At 36.2% G+C, this 13,684-nt stretch overlaps 1 protein-coding gene across 1 annotated transcript; it reads right to left on the bottom strand.

The window, feature by feature from the left end:
* Nucleotides 1-792: 792 nt before the first annotated feature.
* Nucleotides 793-11,978, bottom strand: LOC121424382 (indole-3-acetic acid-amido synthetase GH3.2-like). The gene is made up of 8 exons (XM_041620047.1): nt 11,697-11,978; nt 5,196-5,912; nt 4,216-4,527; nt 3,461-3,596; nt 2,933-3,097; nt 2,367-2,515; nt 1,888-1,963; nt 793-1,375 (listed from the first exon to the last, which is right to left on the bottom strand). Coding segments are annotated over exons 1-8 (1,686 nt in total). The 5' UTR covers nt 11,827-11,978; the 3' UTR covers nt 793-1,374.
* Between the last annotated feature and the right edge of the window lie 1,706 nt (nt 11,979-13,684).

Genomic DNA, 13,684 nt, shown 5'->3' with positions numbered 1-13,684 from the left:
AATGTCTGAAAACTATCATGTAGACTTATAAAATGGTATAGGCCTATGTCAACTTGTTAATACTATGAAAATATACTATGAACATGTTCATGTTATGAAGACAGTTATACGCTAGTAAATTGGTCTTCATTAAAAAGGGGAATATGCTTGCATGTTCCAATGATTTTTATCCTTGGAAAAGTGTCGTTGCATAATAAGGTGATTTTAGTGGTTATGAAGAGTAGCGAAAACTATGCTTTATTTGACGACTATTTGTGTTCAAGTTACGACATAATAATACATCAAATTTTATAGAAGTAGGTTCTACAATATATAAACATTTATTCAAACATTCATGTTTTCTTTCCCAACTTTGCACGGCATATCGTACACATGGTAAATGCATTTTAGAACCCAATTGCTCTAAGTCTATGCACAAATCTAATTTTGATTGTTTCGAGCCAAAATCCTCAAATGTAGGTCCCTCTCATTATTTTGTTTTTACTCTCACTGATTGAATTATCTTTCATGTTGTGTCACTAACATTTCTATCAAATCAAAACATATATGAGATGGGCCTACAGAACGTCTGAGCTGGAAAAAAAAAATCGTATTTGCAAATTTTTTTTTACTAACGGGCAATTGATATTTAACGTATTAAGTAGGCATAAGCAATAACATAATTAATAAAATGAGTCAGTCTTTTAAACCAACCTAACTTTTCAATCTGGTATTTCTTGATAGCGCGTTCGACGGCCGAGATCCTGAAGTTGAAGTTGGTGGTGGGGGGGGGGGGGTTAGAGACTCCCAGCTCCCCGGCTGTATGATTCAAATACGCGTATATGTAATAGTTAGGGTTTAATAGATTGGTGATGGACTATTTCAACTTCATTGTCCAATTAAAATGTGGGGAACAGCACATCAAACTGCTCAGAAAAACATATTTTTTTTTCTTTTCAGTGTTTTGGTACACTTCTATTTTGACCTGGGACCGTCACACCATTAGTAGGATCCATGGTCACACAAACATGAAAAATGACTTTGTTCAACGTAGCTTAATAGAAATGATAAAACCATCGATTTCATGTTGATGATTTGGTTGAAAATCAAGTATCGCTTGATTTCATATATCGATCACGTGCGGTTGCTAACAGTCAGATTCATCGAACATGATTGGACGATCCACCTTACTCATCAAAACGTCATACTGTTCAACCTTCAGAAGTTTGTTGGGAACTTTGTACTGGATCTCAGAAGCTCCGCCCTTGGTGACGGAGTAGTCCTGAAGCTCCTTGAATGCTCCTGGTCTTAGAACGTGGATCCTTGGTGGAGCGATGGTGTTGTCTGATCGGAGCTTCTCATAGTCACAGCAGCGATCCCGGAGCTCAGTGTCAATCTAGTGAAAAAAGGTTTCATCATAAGGGAGCTTTAGATTTCACAACCAAGACTATGACGCACCATCTTCTTCAGTCTTTCCCATAATGCTGTGAATTCCTCCATGTTCACACGCAGTAAGGCTGATTTACCCCCCAAACGATTCCACTTTCTTTGAGAAATCTAAAACTCCAAATTGTAATGAAGACAATCACACCAACAGAATGTTCAAAAGCAAGACTAATGGGTGTTACAATTATGTTTGCAGTGATTAAGGGAGGAAGAAAGACAGAGAAAGATAGAAAATAATGTGGGGGAGGCTTAAAATAATAATGCATGGCAGGGAATGAAAAAATCTCGCACTCTGTTGAAAATGTATATCAAGGTACGCATGATGACTTGTATTATAGGTGGAAATTCATCTACAACCCCTAGAAGACTGCCTCCCAAGGGATGGTGTTTGTCCACACTCTATTTGCAACATCTTGAATTTCTAATATGTTTGTTTTAATGAGCTTGGATATATAAACTTACCATTCCCTTTGTTTCTCATCAACTGTTCCACTGCCTGCCAACTCGATGAAAATAATGTAGTATGGTGAAGCACTGCCTGCAAGGAGAAAAAAATAAATCCGAGAACATGTTTCATTCGCCATTATCCTCCCCCTCGCCGCCTTATTTTATGTATACACTTACAATGCAAACAAATGTCATCTACGCAAATTCCTGAATGGTAATTCTGTTAAACAATGTTGGTGACATTACACACCCCTGGAGTATTACCTGTCTTGATTTTCGTGTTACCTGTAGTCTTATTTGGAAACTGGGTGGCAGCTCTATACTAAAAATAAAGTCTAGATATTAAATGTATTATTCTCACCATTAAAAATGAATTGCTTTTATAATTTTAATCAGATGCTGGTTTTCGTCAAAATTTAGAGAAAACGTAACACACACATGCACCTCCCTTTTGTTTTTACTTCAATTAGTGTCACACGAAAAAAAGACCATACCCTGATCGGAGGTATCGAGCAACGAACTCTCCGCCACGGCGTAGTTAGTCAATTCCGTATCACTCCATTGATTGACTACTAATTTGAGAGAGTCATAGAACATCTTTTGATCGATCTTTTCGTAATATAAGTTTAGCATCTGTCCTTTCCTATACAAATGTGTTAAAGGAAATGAAATGAAAATACAAGTATCTGTAAATCATGGAGCATTGCATTAATCGTTCAATGAAATGAGGAATAGTTGTAATAGGAATAGTTCTTATAGTACTGATAATCATTAAAAATGTTCAAGCCCTGGAGGGGGAGGGGGTTCTATGAAAAGGTTATCATCAAATCAAAAGTGAAAAATACATCTTTACCTACGAAAATTTTGCACTTAGAATTAGATAAAAAGAGCTCTGAACAAGCACAGCTGCGCCAACAAATTGATGTTTATTATCATTATCATTATTATGTGTATATCATTGACAAAATACATTGGCACGTTGACCTTTAAAATACAATTCATTCGTGAGTATCCTTTTCCGAGAGGGGCATCATCGATAACCTCAAGAAAAGTACCTTACCTGTGACTGAATTCGAAGACTGGAGTTGCCTGTTCAAATCTCGTCACTCTAATGACGTCACCCATTCGATACCGATATAGCCCGGATGTTTGCGTGATGACCATCTCATAACACTCGCCTACCTGGAGTTCTTCTGGCAGGAGGGTTGTTGGTTCTGCATCGTCTCTAAAGAAAATGTGAATCATATTTTTACAACAACAAAATAATAAAATATGAAGATCAAATTGATGGTGAATGTGATAGTACAGGTGGAATTGATGAATAAGTTGACAATAAAGATGTGGATGACGAAAATGATAAAGCTCTATCTTGACGATGGTAATGACGATAGAGACAATAATAAGGAAAGGGATGATAGTGTTGACGCCAATAATGAAACGACAAATATAATGATCATGACGCCTGTTATCGTGTGTAAACAATATCCATATACATATAATATATACGTCCAATATTGATTTTTCATTGGCTTATGGTGAATGATGGACTGTAGGCTTATTCTTTCTACCTCCATGCACATATTCTTACATTTGTGATACAGGGATGAACTCGAAGAAGTTGTGAAGAAAAGATGGAACATAACCAAGTTTCTTATCTAGAGGCCACATGTTCATACCTAAGAATCCCTCTGAAGCTCCGATAACGTAAGAGTATATTGGGATATCTGAAAGATAATCAATCATATTATCAAATGATGGAAATACCAATGGAAATATCTCGTAGAAATGTTAATAATGTTAGCGCATTTCGCTTGTGTTTCTTCTTGATAATTAGCTACATGAAAGAACAAGGTTTTCTGGTCGCTACCTCCATCTTTCTTTCATTTATCTTCTACGTGTAGATTTGTTAGCTAATATAGGCTTATCTAATTGTCTCGGGAGCAATAGACAAAGCCGGGAATTTGTAACATTCAAAAGAATAAATATTGCATTGGAAAAGCTATAAGATTGCGAGATTAAAAGATTTTAGTTCCAGATTTCCTAAATAAAATAGAGAATACAACATTCAGAAGAAAAACTTTTGATATTTCTGCCTTACTGAATTTTAGAGTTCACCCGTGAGGAATGTCGAATGTCCAAAAAAGAAGGTTATTTCAGACCATACACCTTTACCTCCACGGAAAGCATTTTGTGAAGAATTACGAGAGTGATTTTTCACTTACTAAACCTACTAAACCGATATCAGCAAATCAGACGCAAGTATTTATAGTAGCTTTTAACACATATCTGTAAAAAATCGCTGAAAAAATATTCTTTGTGAAACGCTTCTTTGATTAGACTCACCGCCTGTATACTTTCTTGCAAGTCGGAAGCGGACATCCTGAGGGTCAACACCCATGATGATTTTGGCATGCGGCCACACTCTCGGCACAATGTCCTGGAACCCCTGTTGGAATTCTTTTCTCAACTCCTTTGCCCGACTGGGGTCCCCCTTTCCATTCAGCTCACGAGAAATCTGGTCACGTACTCCAGAGTCGAGATTAAGAGATGATCGAATGGTTCCGCGTTCGATGTCGTCAACGATGTCCTGCCAACAATTCTCCAACTGAAGGATAAGAACCTCAAGTAACGAAATGAAATTACAGCCGATTATTCCTATAAGAAAGGAAAATAAATCGTACACGAATATTTCATTCCCCTGCATGATGAAGTCATTTGTTTGAGGTAACACTCTAGATTTTACAAGATTGAAATTACGACTAACATGATTTCAATGATAGAATTATAAAAGCAGATTTTCCGAATCCATTTATTTTTCTCGTCTATAATTTTGACGGGAATTTAAGCTGACATCTTCGGAAAGTTGTCCGAGATTGTCCTGTAACCTTGAATCCTCAGGATATACCACATTTTACGAGCACTTCCTCGCTGACCCGAATGTTCTTGAAGGCACCCACGGTTTGACAAGGTTCCCGAATGCAATCGAAAGCCCATCAGAAAGTAAAAAAAATCGAGGAGTCATTGCGGATATAGACCTTAGGGCACATCGGAAGAAGAAATATTCGCTGAAAGTTTCTGGCTTAATTTATCAGAATGTTGTTATGGATAGCTGAATCACAATTTACAAATAGAAAAGTAATTCAGATCTGTGATGGCTAATGAGGATAAGGATGATAAGGATACCTGAATAAATCCGAACTTACCCAACTGTGTCCCTTTTTCAAAAATTTGCAAATATAAAAATGCCCATGTGGTAGAGAAATGACATTATTCAAGTTAATGTTATTGGAAAAAAAGTTTGGGGTTCCTTCCACTACACTTACCAATATATTTGTCTTTGAGTGCAAACAACAAGTGGATATAATTTGCTTCATACTTTGTCATGATGGTGAAGCCAGACGGTGGGGTGTTGAAAAGTGACATCAGAAAAGCATTGTCAGCCGGAAATGTGAGAGCTGTTTCTATTGGTATACCCGCCTTGGAGCGAGATGTTACTGGATGAACATAGTACTGCAACCGTTTCTGTAACGGACCAAGACCAGGTACTGTCTCCTGGAGAAGACCTGTTACCAGTGATGCGATATCCGTTAAGAGGCTTTGTCTATCAAGAAGCGGGAAGTACTTAGGTTGCCCTGTCGTACCTGATGTTCGAGTGAAAGACTTCGGTCTGGCTGACGTCAGGACCTTTTCCTCCCCATCCATCATGCGTTGCACATAGGGACGGTAGTGTTCGTATTTGGTTAAAGGATGTTTGCGGCGGAAGTCACCGATGTCCTTCAAATGGGCTAGACCAAAGTCCTTACCATACACCGTGTCTTTATTGTCCTTGAGGATTTGAAGTAGGATACGTTCTTGGTAGTAACCGGGGCGTTTGAGGGTCTCTCGAAACTTTGGTAGCATTGATCGAGCTTTATAGAAAGAAGCAGCGGAGACAATGAAGTGCAGGAGAAGCTTCTTGAGGCTTTGATGTGGCGTTGTTTTGTGCATCAATAAACGAACAAACACCAAAGAGATACTTCCAAATATTACCACGAGCAGTACTGTTGGGAGAGAAGAATAATTCTAATTTTGATTACATATTTTCACACTGCTTAAAGTATGAACACAGACGCGGAACACACAAAAAATAAATATATGCGTCCTGGATTTCTTCATCAAGAATAATGAAAGCAACCAGAGATTGTTTTCCGCATTCCACATGAAGATTGGAAATGCATTTTTCATATTTATTGGTAGTAGAGTGAATGTGTGGAAAAGTCTTAATGTTGAACTATTATTATTCATTTCTAAAGAATAGATTCAATAATTAAATTTTTGCCACTTGCGTTTGAGTTACCGCCCCCCTCGGTGCCGGGTAAAATGGCAGAGGTAATAATGGCAAAGGTAAAAATGGCAGAGGTAAAAATGGCAGAGGTAATAATGGCAAAGGTAAAAGTCGCAGAGGTAAAAATGGCAGAGGTAATAATGGCAAAGGTAAAAATGGCATAGGTAAAAATGGCAGAGGTAAAAATGGCAGAGGTAATAATTGCAGAGGCAAAAATGACAGAGGTAAATATTATGACATGCTAGATCAGCAAGGAAAAGATAGAGCCTTTCCAGTTAATATCAGTGATAGTTATTGACCTTGAATGGACTCCTATCGACAAAATGAGCATTATGATCTGATAAGATATTATTTGGATTAAAAAAAAAATCATTTTAGGTCTATACTTTATCGTTGATATGATTAAATTCAAACATGTTCATGCAAAAATGATTTCAATTAGTGAGTGATGAAAGGATTTATCTTGGCCAGTTCGTATAGTAGAACAACACTTCATCACATACATACCAAACGAATTGTAATGTAAACACCAATGTGCGCTATCATTAACCCACTGAAATAGACGAGTTCTGGATTTCTTTGAACCACTTGCATAACTTGGATAACAGAAAAATAACAAAAACTGTCTGTAATAAAAGTAATTTTTCACATTTCAACATCATAATGGATCCGATAAATATTGGTATGATAGGTATATAGTTTAATGTAACTGATATAATAATAGCAACTAGTGTTCATTTTTTCAGAGTAATACCTCATTGCAGCTAGTCCAAGTGGATATCAGGTTCCTTTGCTAGTTTCTATGGTAACGGTTACCGCATGAATTTTGAAATGTGTAGCGAATCAGGGATTTAAATTTGTAGGTATTTCTTAGGTACCGTTCTATCGACCTGTTTTGAAGGGTTATTCACCCTGATAAATGGTTTACTGTTAATATAGCAGAAAAAATATATTGATGGTTTGCGGAAAACCCATCAAAGATTAAGAAAGTTATTAGAAGTTTGAGTTTTTGATCTGTGACGTCATATATACTAGTAACTACCCCGTATTTTATGCACCAAAATGTCTACTTTTCTATTTTTTAATAAGTAGTTCATGATTGCTAATAACAAACCTTTCAGGAGCGGATGTGAAATTATTTGTATGTCCATAAACTTAAGGTACAATTAAAACCATTTTATTTTTTTTTTAAATGGCATTTCATTGATATTTTTATTACACCATATATGGGAAAACTGCTCGCAAATGACGTCCCCGTTAACTTTAGCTTTTTAAATCTTTACCTCTGCCATTTTTACCTCTGCCATTTTTACCTCTGCCAGTTTTACCTCTGCCATTTTTACCTTTGCCATTTTTACCTCTGCCACTTTTACCTCTGCCATTTTTACCTCTGCCTTTTTTACCTCTGCCATTTTTACACCGAACCCCCCCCCCTCACACGATGATATATAATGTTACGTTGATAGTCTTTCATAACTTGGTTGTTTGACTGTATTGTTTTATTTTGTTTTGATTATCATCGCAATATAGTCTGGTTTTCTCCCTGTGAACCTGTTGTTGTTGTTGTTGTTTTAGCTCATACGGCGCGTGTCATTCAGTAGTGAATATTTGCGCCAACCGTGTGTGTGTGTGAGTGTATTTGAGTTTTGTCAGACGTGTATCAATCAGGTATGATTATTTACGTCTGGGGCCGACCTTTAACGTCACCATCCGAAAGACGTGATCAGGGCTCGAACCTCTGCATCAATTTTTAACTTCCCCACAGCTTGGATTACAGACGCACGCCACAACGCCCAGTTTTGTGGCCACAACCTACCAAAATTATGGTTAGTCTTTTTCTCAGGCTATTTAACTTTTGTTTCAGCTGGACAAGTACCCGGTTAACGTATTTATTATTTTTGTCATTTCATTTATTCAAAAAATTATTTCAATAGGGTGCCCTCTTAGAAAAAGCTGGTATTAAAAGCGGTCATAAAAGCATAAAAGGAAACAATATATACAAAATATAAAAATATACAAAGTAAATACATTATACAGTCATGCTAGATACAGAGAGGCATAAAAAAGTCGGAATCACTAAAATATTTGAAACACAGGAACCATTGACAGTTTAACATCAGCCGGACATAATATATGATATGAGTTATTCTTTTTTAAACTAAAGAGGATGGGTAGGGTTTTTAAATGAAGGGATAAGGAATTAAACATTGATATTGAGGAGATAATGAATGAGCATTTATTGTGTTCAGTATTGCATTTTGGGACATAGAGTTCTATGTTGGAGGCAGATTGTATTTACGTTATGTTTTTCGGATAAAAATATCAAGTTATCATTCAAAGAAACCAGAAGATAATTTATTTAAATTGTTAAATAAAAACACACACACCTGCAATGCATTACTCTATTACATTACCGTGGTTATATCGATAAATGGTTTAGCTATTTAAAGCAGTTTATCGTCTATCACAACACCTAAACATTTAGTAGAGTGGACCATCTTTATTCTTTACCTTCAAACGTACTAGAAATATCTGAATCAGATTTATAATAATGATAATTATACTTGCTTATATAGCGCTTAATACTTACTTTGTCAGAAGTCTCTAAGCGCTCTACAGTATATGCAGCATAATTACCCTGGCTTTAGCAGTGCAGCTGTTACGCGCGCTGCGTTTCAAGGAATAAATTCCTGCCTGGTACCCATTTACCTCACCTGGGTTGAGTGCAGCACATTGTGGATCTTCTTGCTGAAGAAAATTACTCCATGGTTTGGATTCGAACTCACGACCCTCTGTTTCAAAGTCCGGAGACTAATCCACTGGGCCACAACGCTCCACTTTTTCTCAGGCCACTTTTATCATATTTGTTCAATCTTTGTCTTGACCCCATGTCTTTTCAACATTGAAAATTAGTTTTAACCAATTGTTTACAGCAATCACATCTTCTTGTAAAGCCAATTTCATGCTATATATATCTATATACATGTACATCGGATCCTGATTAAAAATAATGACGTGTCGTCGGCATATATTGTAACTTGGCTGTTTTTTTTTTACATTAGGCAAGTCGTTAATTAGGACCAGAAAGAGTAGCAGACCAAATACAGATCATTGTGGTATCCCGATAGACACATTTTCTTTCCCAGAAATAGATTTATTATAATGCACACATCATGCACATTGCGACCTCATATTTAGATACGAATCAGTGTTTTATTTGAACAGCCAATAGACTGGAGTTTATTATAACAGAGTCAAATGCACGTCTAAGACCAATATAGCAGTGCACACAAACTGACCATTGTCTATTTCTTTAGACCAGTGATTACCAGTTTTATTGTATTGCTCATTGTATGATTAATGCCAGTGAATTAAAACGAAATCTACGGAGGGATTCATTTTTGATGGGCTGTGATTTGACACGTGAGAGAATGGGAGTCTGTATTACTCATGTGTGCCATGCAGTGTGGTAGCAGCTCCGTAATACAAATTTCCAGTCAATGTTTGATACCCCAAGGTCACGTCGGGTTATAAAAGATCTAATTTCAAGGGAGTCCCTACAAATGAGTATGGACCCAATAATAAGGTTGAATCAGATATTGACATGATTGAGTGGTGTAGGCATAAGTGTATATCGATTAAAGGCAGTAGCGTATCTAGGATTTTCCACAGTGGGGTGGGGTGGGGGGGGGGGCAAAATCGTCCGCAAGGAAATTTGACAACCCCTAAAAAAGGTCTGCAACTAAAAATAAAGGATTTCGTGCCAGCAAAAAAGAAAATTGAAAAGCAAAAAAAAAAAGTCCTCAACAGAATATAAAGGACATTTCAGAGCAGAAAAAAATGACAAGCAGGGATAGGTCCCTTGCATGGGTTGTGACTCGTCGAGGGGTGGGGGGGGGCAGTCTGCCCCCCTGCCACCCGTAGTGATTAAAGGTAAAGATCAGGTAATCCAAGAGAAGGCATTCTACATTCATAAGGTATTATTCTAACAAATATGTCACAGTGAAACACAGATGTCATAATTAGAGGCAATATCACCAAATATAAAAGAAGCTACGCATGCGGACATAAAAAATAATAATGATACAACGAATATGAAACAAAACAGAATCGGGAATGTTTTAAAAAAAATGAAAGAAGAGATGAAAATGAAGAACAGTGATGTCTATGGTCATGACTGAACTAGTGTCCTTCCGATATTTAATATCTTTTTTGGACTTTGTTATTTTTATCTATGATGTTTGTTTTGCACGTTTATCCATATTGAAATATTTTCTGTGTACATTATTGTGAATGTCAGGGAAGAAACACAATACAAATTCTTCAATATTAAGAAAATCCAACCCTAAGACGTTGGCGAATCCAGGGGGGGGGAGCGAGGGGACCGGCCCCTCCCGAATTGGCGGAGCCAAAAATAAAAAAAAAGGGGAAAGAAAAAAAAAGAACAGGAAAAAAAATAAGAGGAGGGAAACGAATAAATAAAATAAGGTCTGGGGAAATCTTGGAAAATGATTAAAAAAAAAAATTTATGTCGCTACATTAAATTTTCGCTCTCGCTTCGCGCTCGCATTGCCTGTTCGATGAGATACATATATCTTGCTCAATAAGCTTATATATAGCGTAAAATATAAAGTTTTGAAGTAAATATACAAAGCATATTTCAGCTCGGACATCAAGCTTTCAGTATTTCGTTTGATTTACAAATTGATTTTTTAAGTGCTCTATGTCCATTTTATGTTGTGAATATCATTTGCAGCTTTTTACGGAGTGCGCTCGCATTATTTGATTTGCCAAATAGGCCTACACATTGTCTTGTTTATTCCATAAGATTATATCAATTCTATAACAAACTACTTAAAATACCCCTTTTATGACGGTTTATCAAAAATTTCGTTTCGCGATTTGCGCTCGCATTAATTTTTGCAAACATATCAACTCATGAATCCTATTTATGATTACAAAAGTGCTAAAAACATCCAACTGTCAGGCCTCAATATCAACAAATTTCACTCACTCATTAGGCTTGTTGAATTAATAAATATGGTAATAAAATTTTCATAGAAAATTCCTAATAACTACATTGTCTCTTTTATCCCCCAATTTTTCACGACCAAGAAAAAAAAGGGAAAAGGAAAGGAAAAAGAAAGAAATATAGGCCTATTTTTTTTCCAAGTGTTATGTAAGAATCTATCACAAACTTTGATTTTTGTAATAAAAATGTCATTTTTTTCTCGCTCGCTCGCAATTGATTAATTTTGCGCAATACGCCGTATTTTTGGCTCATTACGCCACTGGGACAACCCCTTCAAAAAAAAAACATCTTTAAGCGGCTGATCGAGGAAAATATGGGTGAATTTTTTTCGCTCGCCCCCCCCCCCCCATTGGCGGAAGCTAGATCCACCCCTGTAAAAACAATGACAATGCTATGGTATACAGATCGCGAATATGAATTTCAATATGAAACCCGGATGAAATGAGATGCCTTGACACAATTACCTACCCGCCACGAGCTTTAGCCACCAGGGAAGTACATAGACTTCTAATATGTGTTGAATAGTCACGGGAAGAATACATCCAAACAAAACCGTTACGAGCACCAACTTAAGCTTGAATTTGTACAAGGCATCCATGATAACGTAGACGATATCGATGACAAAAATAATGACGACGACAATGATTATGGGGACGATCTGCAGTGAGAGGGCAGAGAAATATGAACACAAACATTCCTACGCAGCGAATCAATGATAATTGTCCGAAATCCAAAACAAGCCAGTTCGTAGTTCACTTTGCGCATGTTCAGAAGGTTCTGCGCAGAGGAAGGTCATTGTAGTAAAGTGACATGGTGGTTTAAAATTGAAAAAGATGAGCACCAAATGTTTTGTTTTGATTATTTATATATTCCTTTGAATTGTGTTTTTCATTTACATCCACAAAAAAACCCCAATGCGTCCAAGAACGACTGGTATATCACAGTTTGCCATCTACATTGTACAAGGTGCTATAATATGCATCCAAAGTAGAAATGTAACAAATACCTTCATAGAGTGTTCATTGAAGTACTCTTCTGGTCACCTGATCTATTCAGTTTCTCAGTCGTGCCATGTTAGGCATGCTGTGATATTTTGCTTTGAAATCTGCCTGTCATAAGGAAAGAAATGCAGGATAATTAGACCAAAATTTTCAATGAAGTAACTACGATCTTGCAGTTTCAAAGGTCACATTACCATGATTACCTGCAGTTGTTAAACAATAACGGTTGACTGTGTTTGTAAAGTAAAGAGTGCGACTGACAGATTTTGTAACAGTTTTTTTTAAGCGTGCGTGTCTGTTTGTGTGTGTAAATGTGGCATGTGGTGGTGTGCAAATGAGGTTTGAGAAGCTGTACGTTTATACCTGTGTATAACTTTCTTACCTTTTACCAGGCTATAATCGGGAACTTGTTACAACCGTCCTCGAATGATAAAAACCATGCAAATTATATTCATCATCACACTTAATAATATCACAGACAATGTATGATATGTTAAAAATAATCATAATTCCAATCAAAGGCCACTGATCATGTTCATACCAAATAAAAGTACAATATTGAATAAGAATGCAATGGGAATCAACTTTAAAATATTTTGTCACGCAATCCAAAAACATGTCATACATTTAAAGGGATACTCCAAGGTGAAGGTAATATGATTTAACAGATAAGAAAAATCAGTCAAATAAAACACTGAAATTGTGATCAAAATCGGACAAGGAATAACAAAGTAATGACATTTTAAATTTTGAATTTGAATTTCTTGATGTATTTTATTTCAATAACCATTTTTCCATAATACAAATAAAAAAAAACACAAATACAAGATCAATACAAATCATTCTTAAAAGGCGCTTATATAATGCAAACTGGTAATGACAAACAATATATAATAAACATGATAGATAAATCAAACCTTTTAAAAGAACGTGAATAGTTAAAAAAAATCGCATTATTCCGGTGAAACATTTCGAGGCATCTCTTCATGAATATTCAATGAGCAAACTAATGACGTCACATTCCATGTTATTTTGTATTGTGTTATATGAAATTATGTTTATTCAACTTTTTTTTCATCTAAGAACTAAAGAAAAAGATTAAACACTGATCTAGAGCATTAAATACCGATTAAATACTCGTTGCTGCAACTTATTTCATTACAAGGGAGACATATAATTCACACATGCATCAAATAATGAAACGATTATGATTTCATTGATAACATAAGAAAAGGGGAAGAGGGATGTGACGTAATCAGCCCCCTAACGAATACTCATGACGACGTGCACATAACTGTTTGCACAAAATATTGTTAAACTTTAAAATTCAATAACTTTTTTTCTTTAGATTTTGATGAAATTTTCAGCATTTTGCTCTATGAATTTTACTTTCATCTATGTTCATCCCGGAGAACCCATTTAAGAAGGCCGATTCATTTTTCACCCACAAATTAC

Source organism: Lytechinus variegatus, chromosome 11, assembly GCF_018143015.1.
Source record: "Lytechinus variegatus isolate NC3 chromosome 11, Lvar_3.0, whole genome shotgun sequence".
In the NCBI taxonomy this organism is placed as follows: Eukaryota; Metazoa; Echinodermata; class Echinoidea; order Temnopleuroida; family Toxopneustidae; genus Lytechinus; species Lytechinus variegatus.
Note: the sequence above shows the minus strand (reverse complement) of the source record. Positions and strands in the feature narration are given on the sequence as shown.